Source organism: Anabrus simplex, chromosome 1, assembly GCF_040414725.1.
Source record: "Anabrus simplex isolate iqAnaSimp1 chromosome 1, ASM4041472v1, whole genome shotgun sequence".
Taxonomy (NCBI): domain Eukaryota; kingdom Metazoa; phylum Arthropoda; class Insecta; order Orthoptera; family Tettigoniidae; genus Anabrus; species Anabrus simplex.
The window spans coordinates 845315172-845339027 of NC_090265.1; the positions used below are offsets into that span (position 1 = coordinate 845315172).

At 37.8% G+C, this 23856-nt stretch overlaps 1 protein-coding gene across 1 annotated transcript in view; it reads left to right on the forward strand.

Moving 5' to 3' along the window:
- The window catches only part of LOC136874117 (brefeldin A-inhibited guanine nucleotide-exchange protein 3), a 428916-nt gene that overhangs the window by 134648 nt on the left and 270412 nt on the right, over positions 1–23856 (forward strand). The window contains exons 12-13 of the mRNA XM_067147676.2: positions 11752–11856; positions 21630–21777. Coding sequence (XP_067003777.2) covers positions 11752–11856; positions 21630–21777 — 253 coding nt within the window. The remainder of the gene's footprint in view (positions 1–11751; positions 11857–21629; positions 21778–23856) is intronic.

A 23856-nucleotide genomic window follows, 5' to 3' on the forward strand; every position in this document is an offset into this window, starting at 1 on the left:
AATTTTTGGAGAGAATTAGGTTTAAAATGTGATAAAAGCTATCCAATCATATTGTTTTACTTGCCAATGTACCTAATTAATAATAATAATAATAATAATAATGATGATGATGATGTGTTTGATTTTTCGTCCCCACTTACTACTTTTACAATTTCAAGAGATGCCAAAGAGAACCTACTATGCGTTAATAAAAAAAAAAAAAAATGTGGAGACAACGAACATGCATAATTAAGCATTATGATAATAAATCACATCACTGCCACACCTGTAGATATCCATAAATGCTATAAGCTTTCCTGCTATTTATTTTTAATTTATCCTTCGTGGAACTTCAACACCATCCGGGCACTTACTAGCATACCTAACCTAAACAATGTGATCTCTGTTATCCCAATTACAGCTGTTTAGGTAAATCCTGATATGATAAATGTAGTGCGCCGTCTCCCGCGTCCAGGATGCTTGGCGTTGAAGAAATCCACGACTAGGTTCGGTAGGCATCTTAGGGTAAACGTTAAATAATTTTTTTTGGTATGTGTGTGTATATACAGTATATATATTGTACCAGGAAAAATTGACTTCAAAGAGCATGAGGTTGTTCTGAGGTGTGCCTAGTCCTTACAAGAAGGTAGAGAGAGAGGGAGGATCGCAAGATGAAATAATAGATGTTATAACTTTCTTCCATTCATTCAATATATGAAAGGTTACCCTATTATATCGCTGAATTGTAGTGATCATAGACATTTATTGGGAAATATACCCCAATTTCAACAACAAAATATCGAAAAAAATATGTTGATCATATGAAATCCAACTGAATAATGTTCTTTTCAACCAGTTACGTCGATCATGACTTTCTTGATGTAAAATAATAAAGCATGTTGTAAGTAAGTAAGAAATCCTAAAGTCCTTTCTATTATCACTTGTGATTTCAGAGTATGTTTTCTACGTAATTTAAATAAAGTAAATCTTGTAATTCCTTCTCGTGAACATCTCAAAATATTTATATTCAAATATAAAACACTTGAAATTAAATCTGATCTTCTGGTATAAAGTTCTGAGTATTGTCCTATTTTACAAAATTTATTATACACTTTATGTGAATATTGCAAATTAAGAGTTTATGGTATGCTTTCACTGTAAATGAAGCACTGAATTGAAATTCTAAAGTTTCAACATGTGAGAACATACGATATTACGAGAGCACACTGTCTTCTAAAAGTCTATCTTTACTTTTAAGTGTTGTAAAGCGTTAATTTTCCAAGTTTATAAAAATATTAAGTAAGTGAACTTTTGAATTGAGTTAATGTACTTTGTCAGCAATGACACTGTCTATAAATAAGAGTTCTGTTGGCAAGTCAGAATTATGTTTCTGAATGAAAATACACTTATATCACCTGACATATGTCTTCTTGTTGAGCTCGAACAGTTGAATACTGCTCTGCAAGCAGCAATCTGAAACTCAGCTAACAGCAAGCACCACGATGTTTCATAGTACCACGTCCCTGGAACTCTCCCTCGTAGTACCAAATCCACGTTCCGCGTTGATCTGCATCAAATCTCCGTTGATCTACGTCGTTCTTCGTCATTTTCCGTTGATCTACGTCATCTCGAGTTAAGATTTCTCATGTCAATAAAAGATTGGTTTTAACACGAGAAAGTCCATCTGACTAGGCCACTGATAGTGTGTCCTGTGTTGAAACGTGCACCATTTGATTTGTGCTGTTAGAACTGATTATAACTGTCTCAGAAATAATCACCATTCACTGGATGAGAAATATGTCGAAGCACTGCTTCTTTTCGTAAGTTGCGATAATTGGAAAATGAGAAAATGCACTTCCATGCATAGTCCATCTTTACACTTACTGCCCACCATTCGTATTGTCAAAAATGTCTCATTCGAAGCACAGTTTATCATGACTCACTTTCACAGCAAAGAAATAAATAAATGCCTCTCTCTCGTAATATACCTACTCACTATCACAGCTCCACAAGTATTTGTGTATGAATCCTATATTCACAATATCACTCAATTACGAAGTATGCGTAATGTATTGCAGCATATTTACAGTTCATTATACAGTCTATTCACACGGGTTGTTTCAAATGGTACAGTCTGTTACGATGATTAGCGAACTGTCTTTATGCACAAGTTAAAGTGTTTTTAGGCTTTGATAATACTCAAATTAGTCAATGTGTTGCAAACCTACACTCACGATGTTCTAGGTTGAAACAGTTCAAGACCATTACAATTTAAAGTAGCCGTGCTAAAGTTAAAGTTATTCATACGAAAATTGAGATATTTGGTAAGTTATAATATTGGCGAAATATTACAAGTCTTACGACTTTGATGTTATACACACGTCAATTTCTGAAGTTCGAATGTCCCTGATGAATTGTAAGTCCAACAATTTATAAGTTACTCACTGTGTCACAAAAACTAAGTGTCAACTTGCTGTCGAAATTTATACAAGTATTATGACGTTCCGGCAGAACGAACACTGAGTTCGACTTCACTCGTCGCGATCAGCATGACAGGTGAACCAGCTGTGAAGGATTTGAACTAGTTTGCTACGGTCCGGTCCGCTGCTTATATTTGATAAGGCCAAGGTTACTCGCCACGTCATGAGAAGAAATGTGGTTCCTTTCTCGCTTATATCTCTTGAATGCCTTGATGGAATTTATTGAGATTGACGTATGTTTGCCTTCAGAATACTAGCTACACAATGAGGTATGTCTCATTTCTGTATCTTCATCAGTTAAAAAGTTAGACATTTTTTCCTGTACATTCGAGAGAAAGGCATACAAAATGTGGCACTGACGTCACCCGCAGGTTCCTCGCTCGTGACGTGTCCTGCTTACCACGAGGAACTTCGTATCGAGCTCACATAAGATAATAAATATAAGAAATTTATTTTAACTTCAACCTATTCAATACAGTACAAGATGTTAACGTGTTAGTTAAACATCATTGAAATAATTGAGACATGTTTCGCCCGTTTTGTGGGGCATCATCAGTCATATCAACACCTCAAAGTTCTACCAGATGTCTGGTTAGAAAATTGTAAAACATGTTGCATAAGTGAATACATTAAAGAACTTTACAATATCCTATCATTAACAAATTGATTAAAAATATGTTGCTCATGCTTGTGAATTTTCACATAAACAAGGATGTCATATGTGTAGTAAATGACAATAGTGATAGTCTACAATCTTACGCGATGTTAAAATTCGAAGACAGTTTAAAATCAAATATTGGGAATGAATACAGAATACATACAATTACAAATACTATACACGTATTTTACATGTGAAATGATGTGGAAATGCATTCCAAATTCATGCTAATTTCACTTAATTTTATCTTAATATTGCGTTCATGATGTATTCTAATGGAATTAGCATCAAGATGTAAAAGTTTGTATGTGATTTATAACAAGCTCATGTGAAAGCATTGCATTACGTCGTAATTCAACCTGGATGTCTAAGTTGCATGATTATATTTTAGATCCAAACAAGTTAGTTCGTTGAAGTATCCATGGGCTATTCGAACTCCATTGGACACTCTCTATGAGACGGAGTGCCTAATGTATGTAAACAACAGATGATTATTTGATTCAAATTGTGCCAATGTTGAAACAGTTGAACTAATGGCTTGAATGAGGGCGGTTGAAATGTCGTTAATATCTTCCCATTTGACTAATATTTTGAAGTTTTAACGGTGTGTTCAGTTGTTGGAATGTGGGATGTCGGTTTATTAGTTGAATGGGTGACAGTCAAAACGTTGTGCGGTGTAATTAATGTTGAGCTGTCTTGCGTATGTGAAAATCTGAAAGGAAGGATAAGTCCTCAATTAGTTGAGTGAAATAACGACAGGGAAAGAGAAAGACTGAATGCGTTAGAGAATTGAGAGGATATGGAGTTAAAGCTTACCTTTAGTGTTGTTTGGCTGTTAACTTATTGCTAAGAGGTTTTTGAAGCACTGGCTGTCACTAACGTCTTGCTCCTCGTGTTGTACGTGTGACGTCTTGGAGGGGAGTGGAGCTGAGAAGGCGTGGCTGTGGGTCTGTGATTGGTGCTTGGGAAGGAGATGCGTGTATTGGAGGGGGCATAGGGGCGTGATAAGTTAAACGGCTTAGTGGGGGTGCTTGAAGAGGGTGTTTTGAGTACATAAAGTCTTTTGTCTTTCAGATTTAACTTATTTTTTTTAAATTTAAAGATCTTGTTCGATTGTGGTGAAACTGTGTCCTTTGTCCTTCATATGGATGCTCATTGCTGAGTGTGTGTTGTGTTTCTGGGCATTAAAATGTTCAGCATATATAGTTTGTGAAACTTCTTCCGGTTTGACCGATGTATGAACTGTTGCACTCAGCACATTTCAGTTTGTAAATGCCGGAACTCTAATATTTATTTTTGTCCGAGTTTATCTTGTTGTGGTTGAAGAATAATTATTGATTTGTTTTTTGGGTCTTAAGGGGCTATCTTAATATCATGTTTCCTTAGAGAGGTGGCAATTTGATGTATGATGGGATTGGTATAGGTAAAGGTTGCATACTTTGATTTATTTGTTTTCACTGGGGAGAGGTTCGTGGTCAATTTCAACTTCACTTTATTGGTTATACATAACATTACATACAGCATCCTATTCTCAAAATATCTTGTCTTGGTTATGGCATGATTTATAATAATGGACTGTTGTTATCGAAAATTCACCATAATCTCATACAGTCATTTCCCTACTTCAATATAGCTCTAACTTTTATGAAGACCACCTAACAACCTTTAGAAAATATGTCACACTTGTAAGATTACTCGCGAGAAAGTATCATATATTGAATATATCTCGAAGATATTACGACACATCACATTCTGATCCAAGGATACGTAATCTACATTGCCTGAAAAAAAAAACTACAAAAAATGAAATACTGTCAAACTTATCTCATTCTGCATTTTGCCTGCCGGGATTTGGATTGGTTGGTCTCATTCATCAGCTGCATCAGTCCTCTATGATGTACACTGATCGGTCATCTGGAATCTGCTTCTCGGCAGTCAAGCTCTCATCTGCTGGTGAATGTTGGCTGGGTTCCTCCGGTAGTCATCCCCGTATCGCAGTTTACAGGTCCATCATGACGTTCTGTTGAGCATTACAAGAATATAAATTCAAAGTAGAAGAAATTAGTGCATACATATTTCCAAATTCTTATATTGGCAGTGCTTATTGGCTTAGATAAATGTTTCTATTCGGCTGTTGAACAGACTACAAAAATGTCGGTTTTGGTTTTATATAGCTTTTGTCCATATACTCTGCTATATGAATGCTTTCTTTAAGATCTGTCTGCTAATGAAATCTCTTTTCTCTTGCGGACTAGGTTTATTCAGTGCCTTCCTCTTCTCTGCGAAGTTCAATGTCGTATTTCGTATTTTACGAAATTCGCTGGGTTTTATAATAAAATTGTGTGTGCTTATATGTATTAACGTATAATATCACCTTCTGAATTATTTAAATTTAATATCTGAATTTTCTTCTTCTTAATACCTCTTCTTTTCTTGAAGTAGTGCATGCTGAATTGCTTGCGAGTTTGCAGTTCGATTCTCTTGTTCTAAGTGTTGTCTTTTAGCAATTTGAATGCTACATTTGTCTCTCTCATGGCCACTATGATTGAGATTGTACCTGATTCACAAAATTTAATCTTTTTCTAACGTTATTGACTTCTAGTGCGTACTGATTAATTTTGTTCGCAGTAATCGTGTGTATTTTAACTCTGTGTATTTGCAAACAGAACAGTGGAACGGCACAGAAGAGATCAAGCATGAAATATTCTTAAAAATAGCCACAATTATCCAAAAAAATGCTTCCTGTCACTATTACATTTGGAAGTACAACTCGTAACCTACACTAGTTATCAGCTGCTGGGTTGGCACGCTTTTTACAGCACGGCTTTATTCTGAAGGGGGTGGCTTTTGCTACACATACTACAACTGGGAATAACTGAGACCATCTCCAAAAACATTTTGCGAATAGATTCTCACATTTTGGACTCTATAGTCGGGAACAAAACTGGTTTTTAAGTTTCAAAAAGACGCAATCTCAAATACTTTTTTTTTTTTTTACAAGTTGCTCGCACCAACTCAGATAGGTCTTATAGCGATGATGGGACAGGACAGGGCTATGATTGGGAAGGAAGCAGCCATGGCCATAATTAAGGTACAGCCCCAGCATTTGTCTGGTGTAAAATGGGAATCCATGGAAAACCATCTTCAGGGCTGCTGACAGTGAGGTTCGAACTCGCTATTTCTCGAGGTACTGGATACTAGCCGCACTTAAGCGACTGCAGCTATAGAGCTCAGTGATCTCGAACACACTCAATTGCCGTGGAAATGACGTCATTTGGAATGAGGGCATGCGGGTAGCAGGGAAGTTTGAGGTACAAGACGACGATAATTCAAATGAAAGCAGTGATCAGGTTTACAGTGTGGTAGGCCTACTGCTTAACTGACAAACACAAATGACTGCCATTACATTCTTTTGTATTAATATTGCATAATAGGGTACCCTTATCCCTTTATCTATGGGATTGAGTAATGAAGTAAGACTAAACTTCGCAGCGAGTTCTTACGACCAGATGCCCTTTCTGACGTCAACCTCTTCAGAGGAGTTAAGGAAATGAATGACGTGATATGAGAGTAACTAAACCTAACTACATTTACTTTACCGGTATTTGTAGGCCTAAAAGTCATATGTTCACCATTTATTCTTTTCAAATTTAGAAATACTGCCCTCCAATAAAAATAGCCAGTAAAGCTCAGAATACATTCATGAGTGTTAAAGAATAGTGTTGAATATTCACATGTACAATTTATAGCTCTTTATAGCCTAAAAGTCATGTGTTCACTGCATGAAATTTGAGGTTATCGCATATTGGTTCCCCCCTCCTCCCTTCCCCCCGCACTTTTTTCACAGTACATGTGGGGGAAAAAAGGGGGGTCTAATATGCGAGTAAATATGGCATTTCTTGGTGGTGGTGTTTTGGAAGTTTTTCTGAGAGGCAAAGCAATGAAATTATCATATCCTAGGTATATTTTGACATGAATATGCTAGAGAACTCCAGTTATCTTTCCACAAGCACTTCCCATGTAGAAGAGTTCTGTGAGATGTCTTTTATGAATAGTTATGTTGGAAAAGTGTAGGGATGAGGAAAATACAGGTGTTTTTTGTTGCTGAACCATTGCAGACCTAAACATGTAGTATTTTCATTGTGTGAGTGAAGGTACAAAATTTGCAAACGCTGAATAATAGCAGGCACTAGAATATTCCAACTGTCAGAAGTGCATTATTCTACCTGAAACAAAATGATGTTTTGTAATAAATTGTGAAAGTGGATATTTAGTATTGTCTATTACAGTGCATATGTCTGAAATATGTACCTTGTATGTTTTTTGTAATATTTAAATTGAGGAAACACTGGTGGGGAGTAACAACTTGCTTAGTAAGGAAACATTATTGGAACATGCTTAAAAAAAGAAATTACCAGGCGAGTTGGCTGTGTGGGTAGGAGCGCGCAGCTGCGAGCTCGCATCCGGGAGATAGTGCGTTCGAACCCCAGTGTCGGCAGCCCTGAAGATGGTTTTCCATTGTTTACCATTTTCACACCAGGCAAATGCTGGGGCTGTACCTTAATTAAGGCTACAGCCGCTTCCTTCCCATTCCTAGGCCTTTCCTGTCCCATTGTCGCTATAAGACATATCTGTGTCAGTGCAACGTTAAGCAAAAAAAAAAAAAAAAAAGTCATAGTTTTTGTCCATCTCCATGGCTAAATGGTTATCATGCTGGCCTTTGGTCACAGAGGTCCTGGGTTCGATTCCCGGTAGGGTCGGAGAATTTTAACCATTGGTTAATTTTACTGGCACGGGGGCTGGGTGTATGTATCGTCTTCATCATTTCATCCTCATCACAACGCGCAAGTCGCCAGTGGGCATCAAATCAAAAGGCCTGCACCTGGCGAGTCGAACATGTCCTCGGACACTCCCGGCACTAAAAGCCATACCCCATTTCATTTGATAGTTCTTTTCCTTTGTCAGGTCAATTGACCATTTTAGCCAGTCTTTGATACAGGACTTACTTTCTCTTTAAAAGCATGTACAGTGAAACTTCATTAGTTCATTCTCATTAACACACCTTCTCGCTTAATACATCAGAAATTTGAAGTCCCGATTCCCATATTAAATATATAAAAATACCTCGCTTATCGCATCACGAATATTTGCTATTACTGCTTTGTATTATTACAATTTTTCTAGCCCTGAAAATGTTCCTTGTGGCTGATGACCCAGATGTTAGGTCCTTTTAACAACAAGCATAATCATCATCATCATCATCATCAAAATGTTCTTTTGTTATCCCTTGTGAAAGGAAATGATTATGTTGACAATTGGGCTGCAGCAAGAATTGATAGTAGAATGATTTCTTGGTTCAAGATACGGACAGGGGTTAGAGAGGGCTGTAAACTTTCATCCACTGAAAGTATAAAGTGACAGGGAGAGATTCAGTCAAGTGCAAATGTAGTAAGTATTTTGGCCAATGCCGAAGACTTGGTCTTAATGGCAGATTGTGCTGAAAGCCTGCAATGTAATATGGAATTTGAAAACAGGTGCAGTGAGTATGATACAAAAATTAGCAGTTCCAGGACTAAAGTGATGTCAGCAGGGAAGAAACCTAAGGGATTTGTATGCCAACCCAGGAATACAAAACTGGGAGAGGTAGATCATTCAAATATTTAGGATGTGTATCCTCCCAGGATGGTAGTATAGTAAGTGCGATTGAATTAGGGTGTAGCAAAGCTAATGCATTGACATTGCAGTTGCACTCAACATTATTTTGTAAGAAAGAAGTCAGCTCCTGGACGAAACTATCTTTACACCAACTTTGCTGTATGGGAGTGAAAGCTGCGTAGACTCAGGATATCTTATTCATAAGTTAGAAGTAACAGGCACGAACGTAACAATGACCTTATTAATATCGGCGTTTAGTATCTTATCCACAGGTCGTAACAGTACGGGCAAACCACACATCTGTCACTAAAATGAGGACGTAAAACAAGGAGTTTGTCCAGATATTTGTCCTTTGGTTAAATAGTCTGAGAGCTTTCAATTTCAAGTGAAATAAATGTGATGTAATGTTGTGATGATCATTGGATGAATGATTGTTTTAAATGGCATTTCTTCCCACTTTGGGTTCATTGTAATTGTAATCAAAAAGTTACTACAGGAATATTTACCCATGTAATATATTGAGTTCATTCATGTATATATAGAAGTCCTCCAGAAAAACTGCTTGAGAAGAAAGCTTTCTCGTCATGACCCAGAATATTTCAGAATAGCTCTTTTGTTGAGTTTTTATATAGACTGACTTTTTGTTTTGTCTCTATCCTTGCAAACAAGTCTACCCAGAATTGAGCACACAGTTAACGACATAAGTGCCAGTAGTTCATTTTGCCTTGGCTTATCGTAATCATAAGAAGAGAAAGGGAATTGGGCTGCTAATGTAATCAGTGAGAAGGTTATGGGCAATTATACTTTCCTGTTTTACACTGCATGGAATCTTGGTACATCTAGCTTCAATTCAGTTTGAGCTTAATTTTCTACCAATTGCAAGTCTTGCTCTGTCTGCTTCTAAGCCCCTGTGATCTTTATCGGTGGTCTCTGCTCTGAGTTACTCAGCTAGTCATCTTCCCTATTCCTGTTGAGAATTCTGCACATTGTTTGATGTTGTATAGCTATTTCGTTCTTCAGCTAGCGCCTGCAAATATTCCTCAGCAGTCTGGTTTTCACTTCTAAGTGAAAGGAGCTCTCTACCAGTTTTCATTAGAGCCATCCAATGGTTGTTTCCCTTAAATGGTACATCTAATCCTCTAAAAGCAGAACTTCACCACACTGTCAGTATTATGGTTAAATCCACATTGTCAGTACACTTTGTTATTGAACCTCCTTATTCATCTAACATGTGTTTTGACTGGGCAAGTTGGCTGTGTGGTTAGAGGCGCGCGGCTGTGAGCTTGCATCCGGGAGATAGTGGGTTTGAATCCCACTGTTGGCAGCCCTGAAGATGGTTTTCCGTGGTTTCCCATTTTCACACCAGACAGTCGTTTACTTCAGCCTGTATTTCTAACAAGTTAACAAATGCTATCGGCCACGTTTATTACGCATTTATTACGAAAAGATGTTATCCTCTTTCATTTTGAATTTTCTTTTAGAGGAAAGCAGTCTACAGGTATTGCTAATAGACTGACATTGCCTTCAAATGTTGACGAGAGAGCTCCCAAGTGCACATAGCGAAAAAACTATGCCGTTCCGAAGATGATTGATCGCGTTTTGTGGCAAACATTTCAGTTTCTTTTTCAAACAGCGTCACCTAACCTATCTTAATCATACTATATACATTACATACATACATTATCATTATAGACTGTTATGCTTTTCAGCATTCAGTCTGCAAGCCTCTGTGAATTTACTAAACGTCGCCACAATCCTCGGTTTGCAACTAGTGTTGTGGCCTCATTTAGTTCTATACCTCTTATCTTTAAATTGTTAGAAACTGAGTCTAACCATCATCGTCTTGGTCTACCTCTACTTCTCTTACCCTCCATAACAGAGTCCATTATTCTCCTAGGTAACCTATCTTCCTCCATTCGCCTCACACGACCCCACCACCGAAAGCGGTTTATGCGTACAGCTTCATCCATCAAGTTCATTCCTAAATTAGCCTTTATCTCCTCATTCTGAGTACCCTCCTGCCATTGTTCCCACCAGTTTGTGCCAGCAATCATTCTTGCTACTTTCATGTCTGTTACTTCTAACTTATGAATAAGATATCCTGAGTCCACCCAGCTTTCGCTCCCGTAAAGCAAAGTTGGTCTGAAAACAGACCGATGTAAAGATAGTTTCGTCTGGGAGCTGACTTCCTTCTTACAGAATACTGTTGATCGCAACTGCGAGCTCACTGCATTTCTTTACGACACCTTGATGAAATCTCACTTACTATATTACCAACCTGGGAGAACACACAGTTTAGTATAGGAATTTGGAAGGGAGAGAGCAAAGCTGATGTTATAATGCAGTTCTCTTTATATCCTGTACTCGCTATAGCAGACTTCCACTGTATTTATTTATTTATTTATTTATTTATTTATTTATTTATTTATTTATTTATGACTTACTTAGAAGAACAATTTTATATTTTTCTGACTTCTTACCAGGCGAGTTGGCCATGTGGTTGGGAGCGCGCAGCTGTGAGCTCGCATCCGGGAGATTGTGGGTTCGAATTTCACTGTTGGCAGCCCTGAAGATGGTTTTCCTTGGCTTGCCGTTTTCACATCCAGACAAATGCTGGGGCTGTACCTTAATTAAGGCCACGGTTGTTTCCTTCCCATTCCTAGGCCTTTCCTGTCGTATTGTCACCATAAGACCTATTTGTGTTGGTGCGACGTGAAGCAAATAGCAAAAAACCAAGAAATAAAATAAAAACCCATTTCTGAGGTCTTGGAGTTATAATCTGAAGAATGAGCCATCTCCCAAGGTCATGTGATGTCCCAAACTTTCTCAGTTTCATGTTCCTCATGGAATTACCGTATATATAAGGATAGTAATTAAATGGTATTTAAAAGTAAGTATTTGTCATATATGCAGGTGTTAAATTTTGCTGAACACATTGATTTTTCAGAGAATCTTAATCTTCTCCTGTGATCATTTCAGGTGGATGAGATGATCTCGGAAGCTGAAAGGGAGCGGGAGGCACAAGAAGCTTTGAGACTGGAAAAGCTACCACGTACTCTTCATCATGATATGACTATTCATCAGGTAAGAAGTGATTATCTCCAGTTAAAAATGGTTTCCATTGCCCTTCTTATTTTGTTCAAATTACACTTGTGCCTGTTTCATACAAATATCTCATCCATTCACCATTGCTATTATTTCATATCACCTCCATCTGATTCATGATCTGGATGATGATGTTCACTGTATAAACAAGGGAGTTAATTGTGTAGTATTGTAACATTTAATGGCCAACTTAGGACCATCCAGTCAATCATATAAAGAAAATTTTAACTTTTCTATGCTTCCAATAATTCTTCATCCTCTCAGATGCCAAGATCCTTTCTTCAGTTAGTTGATTATAATAATAATAATAATAATAATAATAATAATAATAATAATAATAATAATAATAATAATAATAATAATAATAATAATAATAATATATATATATTTTTTAATGAGGGATTGTGGAAAATCTTCAAAAAGACACTTGTGAAGGGTCCGCACTCCACAAGTGTGTGGGATTCTTACCAACTAAAAACCACACACCCTTTTCCCACGATGTGAGTCATCACCCCGGAACCGCTCTCGCATTATTTCAGGGTGATATCGTGCTTTGTCTTTCAGACGTCTTCTTTCTTCATTTCTTCTTTACGAACGTTCGTATGCTTCCAAATCCTCCTTCTTCTGACGAAGGATAATAATAATAATAATAGTAATAATAATAATAATAATAATAATAATAATAATAATAATAATAATAATAATAATAGGTAGATAGAAAATCAAAATATCCTTTGTATAGTTGACTGGAGTGGTCCAATGTAGGCCATAAAATGTGAAATAAGATAGAGTAGAACCTCGATTATACGTTCCTGGAAACTACGTTTTCCCTTATTATTTGTTCAAATTATGTGGTCCCGCGAACATCCTAATTAAATCACATTCTAAAAATCTCGCATTATCTGTTCCTCGAAGAAACTATTTCCCGGATCAACCGTCCAGAAATTTCAGTCCCAACGCTAAATCCTTGATCACACGCGTTTTTCAAGAAACTGTATCTCACGAAAGGACGGCTATGGCATACTTACGGATTTTGGTGTTAACATCCCGTCAATGCGGTAATTTGAGGACGTACTGTACCGTACTGGAAAAGTGATCGGTGATGAACTTTCGTAAGGGACCATCTTAGCATCGCAATCAGGTGGTATTGTTTAGAAAATCCTCGGAAATCATAAAGCAGAGAATGTCGACAACAATTCGAAGGAGACAGAGTGCATTTTGACAACTCTACCTGAATTCCAAGATATGAGCTTCATTGATGGTGTGATGGACGGTTAAAGATTTTTAATGATCATATTTCAATATGTATCCACAATAGTTTTGATTATGTCATTGCTTATATATTTGTGATTCATTTTATGGCTGATGATGACATTTTATGTGTCGAAACCGGTCCCAAGTTGAATAAAAGTTATTAGTAACATAAACATGTAATTAGTATTGAATAGGTGGAACCTAATAGATATCTTATCTCTGTGAGCTCTAGTTGAAGACTGAACCTGTTTTGTCAAATGCTTGTACTTGCAAAACGTCTACATCATGTCCAGGGTTACCGGTACATAATTTTTTTGATTGTATCGCTGAACAGGTTTTCGGCACTTCCCTCAGGGCACTGTATAGTCACTGGGCTTTCAGGCAGGAATCGAAACTGCTCCTCCTTAAGAAACGGAAATTTAGTATTTTATTATCGTATACGGTACGATTATGTCATCGAGACCAGAACAGATGTTGCACCTTACTTACATAAAGCCATGTGAGGTTTTGGGATTGCCTATTACTGTTTTGGTCCTAATGTAAGACTGGGAATTTAATGTTTTTATGTTAAAATGTTATAAAAATTGCAGTTGTTTTATCTGTGCACGTTACATTTAGAAACTATGTATCATTTTGCAGTCGTACTGCAGTCGTCGCGAATAATTGTAATTTCGGAAGTGTTAATGATATTTTTTCTCTTTCCAATTTGATTGTGATTATTGACGGGCAGAATTGAATAATTATGATGCATTCGAGAACTTGAGGATCGATAGTTAGGCCTAGATTCGAAACCATATTCTAGAGTTCAACATAACCCTTAAAAGTCGATGCAGACCTAATTTACTCGGTACAATATTTCCTTAAACTGACTACCTATAAACAGTATACCGGTGACCAAATTAAAATGGAAAATTAAAAAAAGAAAAAGATTTCACATCATGTTGGGCGCTTTAGCATCTATTGTGCTGTATTTTATTAGATTAGAGAATTAAAAACTACTTGTCAATTGCTGTTTGGCTTGGCGTTACAGGTATTAGATTTTTCAAAGAGTTTGGCTGATCAAAGTTGTTGAACTGAAAGAAGTTTTTAGAGGAAACTGACAGAAGTTTTCCCGGTAAAACTGAATGTAAAGTTTTGAGATTTTTAAGTCGTGTACCGGTAATTAATGATTGAAGCCGGCCCCTCGGTCTAACTTGCATGCCTCTCACCCGGAGGGCCCGGGTTTGATTCCCAGCCACGTCGGGCATTTTTGCCTGGATATTAGGGCTGGTTTCAGGTTCACTCATTCTACAATTACCTTTAATTGAGGAGCTATTTAATGGTGAGATGGCGATCCTGGTCTAGAGAGCCAGGAATAACGGCCGAGAGGATTCGTCACACTGACCATGCGTTACCTCGTGATCTGCAGGCCTTCGGACCGAGCAGCAGTTGCTTGGTAGGTGGAAGGCCCATTGGGGCTGTAGTTTGGTTTGGTTTAGGGGTGTTTGTAAGATTATAAGTATATGTATTTTTGTGATGTTTAGCCAAATTGTTAATGGTTCATTCGTTCCCGGATTTTCCGTTTTCTCGTGTGGTACATTCTTTTTTTCCCATGGTCGCTCCAAAAATGGAGAATCAAGGTTCCATTGTAAATAATACTGTATAACTAATGTAGCTCGGGCATTAATGTCTCTGTTTATGACAGATATTTGTCTCATTAGTACACACACCTCACACACTTAAAACAGTCAGGCTGAATCAAACTATAAAGCACTTGCTTTCGGAGTCCAACTTGGCAGGTTCAATCTTGACTCAGTGTGGTAATATTTAAAGGTGCTTAACTCTTATAGTGCCAGGCGGCCAATCTATCGGACATGTGAGCTACTGCTAAAAATGCCGGGGGCCGATCTGTCGGCCATGTTTTTTCTTTTGCCTGTATCTTCATTCCCTGCTACGTGATGGCAGCATAATTAATACCCAACGGAAAGATTGAAGCTTTTACTCTCTGGAAATATTCATAACACGCAGTATTGTGACGCAAATGTGATAAACTGAAATAACTTGAAAACAATATTCTCTCACCCATGGGTAAATAATGCAAGTATCGAGCTTGAATTATTATTATTATTATTATTATTATTATTATTATTATTATTATTATTATTATTATTATATAATTCGCTGGGGCCATCAAGGACCACGTTAAGTCTTGTTGCATTTGACACTGAACTTGGCCTTCTTTAGAGCCCAAATTTCCCTCATTCTTTGTAAGTGGGCCTGCTTACGCTCCTCTGTCCAAGGGGCACCGTGTCTTCTCTTCGGTTGCTCGTCTCGGTTTAGCTCATTCGTCAATATTTTCTTGCAGAAGAGATCTCTGTTAAGGGTGTCTTCAGCTGAGATATGTAGCATTTGCAGGTCGTCTTTGGCATTTCTAAACCAGGGAATTGTGGTTTTGGGGTTTGAATCAAAAAAGTGAAAGATTTCTTTAGTTAATTTTCTTCCATCCATTCTTTTCAGATGACCGTAAAATCGTGCCCGTCTTTTTCTGATTGTGTCGGTAATTTTCTCTATTTTGCTGTAGACTTCCTTGTTGGATCTCTTTTGATGGATTCCATTTCTGTACTTTGATCCCAAGATTCCTCTCACAATTTTGCGTTCTCTTTTCTCCAGTTCTTCAAGGAGTCCTTTGTTGGCATTTAGAGACAGGGTTTCGGCTGCATATAGAACTACTGGCTTCGGGACGTATTTTGGGAAAGGCATTTTTTGTTGTAGATTGTGCGGGATGTTTGGTAGGCTATTTCCAGTTTGCGTACTCGCTCCTGAAGTGCTTCTTTGTCCAGTTCATTTATCATGATGATCTCACCCAGGTATTTGAATTTGTCTACTCGGGTGATGTCCCTGTATTTTGTATGGAGTTTTGGTGGAGCCTCTTTGATGTTAGTCATTACTTCTGTTTTCTCAAACGATATCCGCAAACCAGTTTGTTCGGCAATTTCCTTTAAAATTTCAACTTGAGCTGTAGCGGTTTCTATGTCGTTTGAGAGAACAGCAATATCATCGGCAAATGCTAAGCAGTCTGTTGCGATCCCCTTGGATTTGTTTCCTATTCTCAATGGACTGTAGTTGGTTTCCTGTAATCTCACCCGCCAGGTTCTGATGATCTTTTCAAGAACACAGTTGAAGAGTATCGGGGATAGCCCATCACCTTGTCGGACTCCTGTTTTGATGTCAAAGGAATGCGAGAGACATCCGTGGAACTTCACCTTGGATTTTGTATCGGTCAGGGTGGCTCTAATTAATGCCAGCAGTTTCAAATCAACTCCAAATTCATTTGTTTAGCAGGACTTCCCGATCAATGGAGTCGTATGCTTTCTTAAAGTCGACAAAGACAGACACATACTGCTTGGACCTTAGTGTACAATATCTGATGATCGTTTTGAGATTTTGGATCTGTTCAGCTGTTGAGCGACCTTTTCTGAACCCTCCTAGGTATTCACCTATTTGATGTTCGACTTGTGCTTCCAAACGCTCCAGGATGGCAGGTGATAGAATTTTGTAAGTCACGGGTAGCAAAGATATTCCTCTGTAGTTGTTGATGTTCTTCATGCTGCCTTTTTTGTGTAATGGATGGATCAAAGCTATTTTCCAATCTTGGGGTAGGGTCTCCTTGTTCCAAATTTCTTCTATTTGCTTTTGCAAGATATCAAGTGATTCCTCTGGGGCATATTTCCATAGTTCTGCTACTACGGAGTCTTCCCCCGGCGCTTTGTTATTTTTGAGACGGGCAATGTGGCGCTTGATTTCATCTCTGTCGGGTGGTCTGGTATCTGGGTACCTGAGTAAGGGTTCCTTGGTCTCAATGGTGCTTTGCGGTTTAGAGCAATTAAGTAAATTCTTGAAGTAATCTGCCAGAATGCTGCAATTTTCTTCATTTGACGTCGCCAGTGTGCCGTCCTTTCGCTCAAAGCATAGAGATGGTGGTTTATAGCCAGTGAGTTTGCGTTTGAAGGCTCTGTAGTACTCTCTGCTTTCATCCTTCCTAAAGTTTTGTTCTGTCTTTTCAAAGAGAGATTTTTCGTATTTACGTTTCTCAGTTCTGAACACCCTAGCTGCTTGGGCACGTTGGGTTTTGTAGGTTTCCCAATCATTTTCTGATTTCGTAGAGTAGTACTGTTTCCACGCATTGAGTCTTTCTTGGAGGACTGATTCGCAGGTACTATTCCACCAGGCATGCTTTTTGCTTCTCTTGATTTCTGCAACGTCTTTGGCGGCCTCAACAAGGAGACTTTTGGCGTTGTTAATGTCACAGTCATTTGGTCTAGCCTTCTCCTGGAACTCCTCGACCCTTTGCCGAAGTTTATCGTTGTCGAAGTGTGTGATCTGTTTGGTTGTCTTCCTTGTGTTTGCGGCAATTGGTTTTGAATTTGATAAGAGACATATAATGATCTGAGGCCACATTGATGCCTTGCTTTACCTTGACATTCATAATCTCAGGGCTGGTTCTCCTGGAGATTGCAACATGATCAATTTGGAACTCTCCGAGAGCTTGGACGGGAGAACGCCAAGTCATTTGCTTTCTGGGTAGATGGCGAAAGTGGGTCGACATGACCTGCAGGTTGTGATTTTCGCAAATGGACACCAGTCTTTTGCCGTTGGGATTGGTTCTTTTATGAACAGGGTAATTTCCTATAACTTTCTTGTACTTCTGTTCACGACCTAGTTGGGCATTGAAGTCATCCAAAAGAAGCTTGACATGGTGTTTGGGGATTTTGTTTAATTTTTCATCCAGTAGGTCCCAGAAATTATCAACTTCGTCTGGATCAGACTTGTTCTTATCGTTTGTAGGAGCATGTGCATTAACTAGGGCGTAGGTTTTGTTCGCGCATTTAATTGTGAGTATAGACAATCTGTCATTCACAGGTTCGAAATTTGCAACCGATTTAAGGATCTTGGTTCTAACAGCAAACGCGGTTCCAAGCATCACAGCTCCATTGAGGATTCCTCTTTGCGCTTTGCTCTTGAAAAATGGGTAGCCTTCGGATTCAAAAATCTCTTCATCTGGGTACCTTGTTTCCTGTAGGGCCATTATGGATATCTGATTTTCGTGAAGAGCTTTGGTGAGGGTTTTCAGCTTGCCAGTTTGTGTAAGTGAAAGTTGCTAGAAAGGTTTTAGATTTTAGCCTGAGTTTTTGACTCTTCGGGGTACACCGAGACGCTCTGACTCATCTCTTGCATGATGTCGAGTCTCCCCCAGAATCCGAACGAGACTCGTGCGCCGTGGCGACAAGGGATTTATCCGAAGATTTACCCCCTGGGGTATGTTTCTTGAAATGTTGTGCCATCATGCTTTTTGACTTGACTTTGCTTTGGACGGGTACCCATCCTTTTACAACTAGGGTTGTTAGCCCTAGAGGTTGCCTCAAGATGTTTTCTGGCTTCTGGTCATTTACCAGTCTTCGCCGTAACCCTGGCAAGGGACCAATTTTTTTTTCACGGTGGTATTTTATTTCCCTACTACCCTCTGACTCTGCTGATGGCAGAGCCAGCGAGCTTCCCCAATTCCAATGGGATGCGCCCGATGGAGGTAACCGGTAAATCCCGGTAAATTATTATTATTATTATTATTATTATTATTATTATTATTATTATTATTATTATTATTATTATTATTATTATTATTATTCCTTGTGATGTACATCCACTTATTACTATCATTATTAGTTTACGATCGCATTATTTGTGAGGTTATGTCATGAATCATTTGTTGTATATAATGTAGATATTTATATGGGTTTAGTTAATGTAAGAACCTGTATGTAGGTTAATTTATTATTAATGATTTGTAATCCACTACAGAATTGTGAAACACACTGTAACATCCAGAATGGTACTGGGTAGATGCAAACTCGGTAGAATATTCTATACATTATATCTGGGCCTTAAAAACTCCAGAATTTGAGAAAATTTATCTTTCTAGAAGCCTGCCAGGCACATATATAAAGAGGTGGTCTTGGTGGTAGAGACCAGTTATTTTTTTTGTAAGAGTCATATATAACAGTAGTTGTTCTGATCAGGCGTGCGTCGTGCTAACGAGTGTTTGAAGTGTGTGTATTGGTTTAGTAAAGTTGGTAGTTGACATGCAGTGTTGAAGTGATAGGCAGTTGTTAAAATAATGGCTTGTTGATGCTCTCGGAGTGAAGTGTTTTGTTTGTGATACAGTGAATAAGGTTATGTATGTTTAATTTTTAAATAAATGTAAATAAATGTAAATAAATGTAAATAAATCCATGTACGTAAGTTGGCAGCTTTCTGTGTGGGTCATTGTAGTTACATTAATCAATACCAGTGAAGTTTTATAAAAGCTTTCTTTCGATGCATTGCAAGTTTCGCGCGTGTTAGCCCTGCACCCTGCCGCTTTGTGTCGCTTGTTTATATGTTTATTTACCTCTGATAGTGTAAAATTGGCTAAGTATATGAAAGAGGATGAAATACACATTGTAAGAGATTATTAGAGAGTGATGACAGTGACAATTTTGCATCTTCTGATAACAGTAATATTTCTGTAAGTCCACTGCCTAGGCAGTGCCATGTGACGAATGTTTCTCCGACGCAGGTAGGAATAATTCTAAGTAGCTCTGATAGTAAACGCGAACTGACAGATTTTTCCTCATATTCTGTTGATAGTTAGAACAGTGATTGGGAGGAAGTTACAGGTGACACAGATAATCTGCCTAATACAGGAGGTCATTGTGTATGTATTTAACCTGCGTGTGCATAATTTTGAAAAAAAAAAAAAAGAAAAAAAAAAAAAATATTTTCAAAAACTACTATCAAGAATTCCATAAAACTTTAGTTTTTTTGTTCAAAATTAAGTGGATATTCTCACAGAGGCATCATACCCATGATAAAAATGCACTATATAAGTTAAAATTAGGTCAAATTAGAAATTTTTAAATTTTTCAAAAAAATGATAAAAATTCAAACATTTTTAAATGAAGAAAATTAAACACTGTTGCAACTATAGTGACTTTTTTGTTTGTTTTCTATTCACCTGTGCACTTAAAAAAACAAGAACATCAATTTACCTTCAAAAATGTAAGTACGAGAATGTTTTTTCCTTAGTGTGTGCATTTTCATTAAAATTGTCTTGGAATTCTTAGTGCAACCAGTACATTACATTCTGGCATCAAAAGGATTAAAATATGCTAGCATGGTGCTGGTACATTTACCAGCATATAGAACAACTCAGCTGGGACTAAATATCCATTACCTCAGGGTTTCTAAAAATGGCAAGAACAGTAAGAGAGACGATGATGTGTGGCAAAACTTTATTAATTTTAGATTTTAAATTAACTGAAAATGCAGAACTGTTAAACAAGCTCGCAGGTAGCTAACAAAAACAATAGGAGAATAAATGTCTTAAAAATGTATTTGTAATTGTCTTAGAAATAGTTTAACAAATTTGCAATCACCATATTCTTATACCTTGGTGCTAGCTAGAGCTCAAAGCAGCTGGGATATTTGTGTGCAGACCGTTAGGTTGTCATTATGTCGAACCTTTCTCCTATCCTGCCAGTCAGAATTACTTAGGCTTTAGAAGCTGGCCAAGTGTGCTGTGGCAAATGAAGACTGATTAGTATGCAAGTTTTAAAGAGAAACTGAAAGTGATATTCTAGGTTTTTTTGTGGCGAGCTTGAGAAATAGTACACAAAGTACATTAATATTTTAAAGCAGTGAGCTAAGGATGAGCTATAGGAGGCACAGAGAGATGTTGCCATATCACAGGGTCTAACGTCAGGTGCATGTAGTATCATTGTTTGAACAGTACAAAGAACTGTGAATAAAGGAAAATGGTCCATTTAACCAACTGGGACTGTCTGTTTAATATCAACAGGAAAGAAAACTGTGCTGCTAGAATCCATTAACAAATCTAGATAACTTCAATAAAAACATCTTGTGGCATAAGATTTTGGATATGTACGCTAACAGAATTTCCAACAGCATTGAAACTTACCAAGAAATATAGGCAGTGGGTTTCAGTGGTAGCGAGTGGTCTCTCTTCTTTCGAATTTTGAAGTGTGTCTGTGTGGGCTGTAAGTACTGTACAAAAAATTTAATGATGGCTTGTCAGATGGCGGACAATCCTTTGACTATCCTTTAATTAGTTAAGAAAAGATTAACAATATGCACCATCTTCTGCTACTTGTATTACCAGGATTGAGTTGTAAACCAATGTATTCTTGACAGCGTTAAGTACTGACATTAAGCTTACGAGCCATTCTTCCTTTGCTTCATTTTGGTGCATGTTTAAGTTACTGAGAGGAAATATACCTAGTAGGCATGTCTGGTAATTACCGCAGCAATTGTGTAAGTATAAATCTTTCTCTGCGCAGTGCACATAAATTCCACCCACTATCTCAGCTGCTCTGAGTTCTAGTGCTTCATCATCTGGCTCAGTACTTGTCTGGAGTCAGATTTATTAATTATTATTATTATTATTATTATTATTATCATGACAGGTCGGAGAGGAGTACATAGATGTAGAGCGCCACAATGCTCGTCACTTTGCACACTCTCTTCACTCCCTGGTGAGTCATCTTCTCACCCTGCGAAGCTCGATAGAAGTCGATGGAGCGTTACAAGAATTCTCTTCCAAATATTGCCAAGGTGAGTCTTTAATATTCAATATCAACTTTACCTTTAATGATACATGTCCTGTCACAAACTTTAATGAGAAGTTCTTTGTAGTATTTTGCTTTATTTCTTCAGTTTTACTACCTTCTGCCAAGTTTCATCAATTTGCATATTCATTTGTTTTTTGTGACTTTATATCTGTTACTTCAATATTAACTCATGAGGAAAGCCTTTCTTTTCTTCTCAAATAAATTATGATCATATGTTTGTGAACTTCTGATATAAGAGCAGATGTGTTTACAACAACTGTTTTCATACTGTTACCCTGTAAGTAAAAGCTACTTTTACTACAGGATTTTAACCTGCTATTTACTTCAGTACAAATCGTAAAAAAAGGTTGATGTCACTAAGCCATGTACTGTAATCCCTTTAGTTTATGGTAGGTTTGTTCCATGTGACCAAACAAGTTGTCTGTGCGGTTAGGGTTGTGCAGCTGTGAGCTTGCATTCGGAAGATAGTGGTTCGAACCCCACTGTCGGCATCCCTGAAGGTCGTTTTCCGTGGTTTCCCATTTTTGCATCAGGCAAATGCAGAGGCTGTACCTTAATTATGGCTGCGGCTAATCCATCGTCACCATAAGGCCTATCTATGTTGGTGCAATGTAAAGCAAAATTGAAAAAAAAAAAAAAAAAGTCCCATGTGAAGATAAGCGTGGCGGACAATTTTCTGGGTCCATAATTAAGTGGACAAAACAAACGAACATTAAGGAATTTTTCAATGCTAATATTTTACTAGAGATTGCTACATGTACATATTGATTTAAAGTTTCAAAAACTCCTATGTTCTTAATTTTAACATGGTGAACGATAATAGTGTACAGTGTGCTCAGTAAAGGCATAGCGAGTACAAGGTAGAAGTGTGATGTCTCCCCTAGTTCATCGGTTCCTCCGCTAGGCCGCTCTTCCAACAGTAAGTGAGCTTGAGCTTACAAGGCAGCATACGAATAAAAGACAATTATTGCATGCAAAATATTATGCTTTTGCTTACCATTCCAGAAGTCAGTTGTCAGATAGTTTAGATAGCTTCTGGGTAGAGACTTTGTGGTCTTGGAAGATTTCAGTTCCTTTCTCATCTGCCTTGTTACAAAATAAAATCGACACTACATATAATATAACACAAGTTTAGGGATGATGTCCGCAACATGATCATCGCAGCATCCTAATTCTTTCGAATGAATAGTTATATTAGGCAAACTGTCCAAACACCCATTGTCAGCAGCCCTGAAGATGGTTTTCCGTGGTTTCCCATTTTCACACCAGGCTGTACCTTAAGGCCACGGCCGCTTCCTTCCCTTTTCTAGGCCTTTCCTATCCTATCATCGCCATAAGACTTATCTGTGTCGGTGCAACTTAAAGCAAAAAATACTATGTTCACAGAGTTTTTGTTCCACTACACTTTCAACTTGCACGAACACATTATAAACTGTTCTTGAAGGATGGGTGAGGAAAGTGCTGTCAGTACTGTATTTCTATAGTCCTTAATAAATGTGAGGGCTGTGGCAAGTGTTTCTACTGTAGGCTTTCCATGAAGCAGGCTGACACATTTATGACATTTTATTACCTTGGATACGTTGCGTATTATATATCCTCCTAGATAATAAATCAAACACTTCTTTGCAAGACTGTTAATTAGACCTAAATTTTTTTCCCAGTCTGGTAAGAGGTCATCCGTGTTCTCAGTGAAGTCTAGTGTTGCCTTATTTTATTTTGTGCATTTTCTACTACAGCCTTATTTGTCTCTTCTGTCTTCTTAGCGAGTGTTCTCATTTGATTGATGAATGAAGTCAATATCAGTTCAAATTTGGGCTCACAGTTCCTACCTGATTACAGGGCAAGTTTGGTTGGGATATAAATAGACTGAAACATGTGTAAATTCAGAAAATCTATTGTTGAAGGGTGGTCGTCACAACTTAATGAGCATAGTATACCAAAGTGCCATTCTAGTGGATCTTGCTTAAATTAGGCTGTGAGCACATATCGGAATCCGTTATTCCATACAGACCATGTGTATCGTTGCATTGGGTATGGTGCTCTCAATTTTTACTGTTAGGGA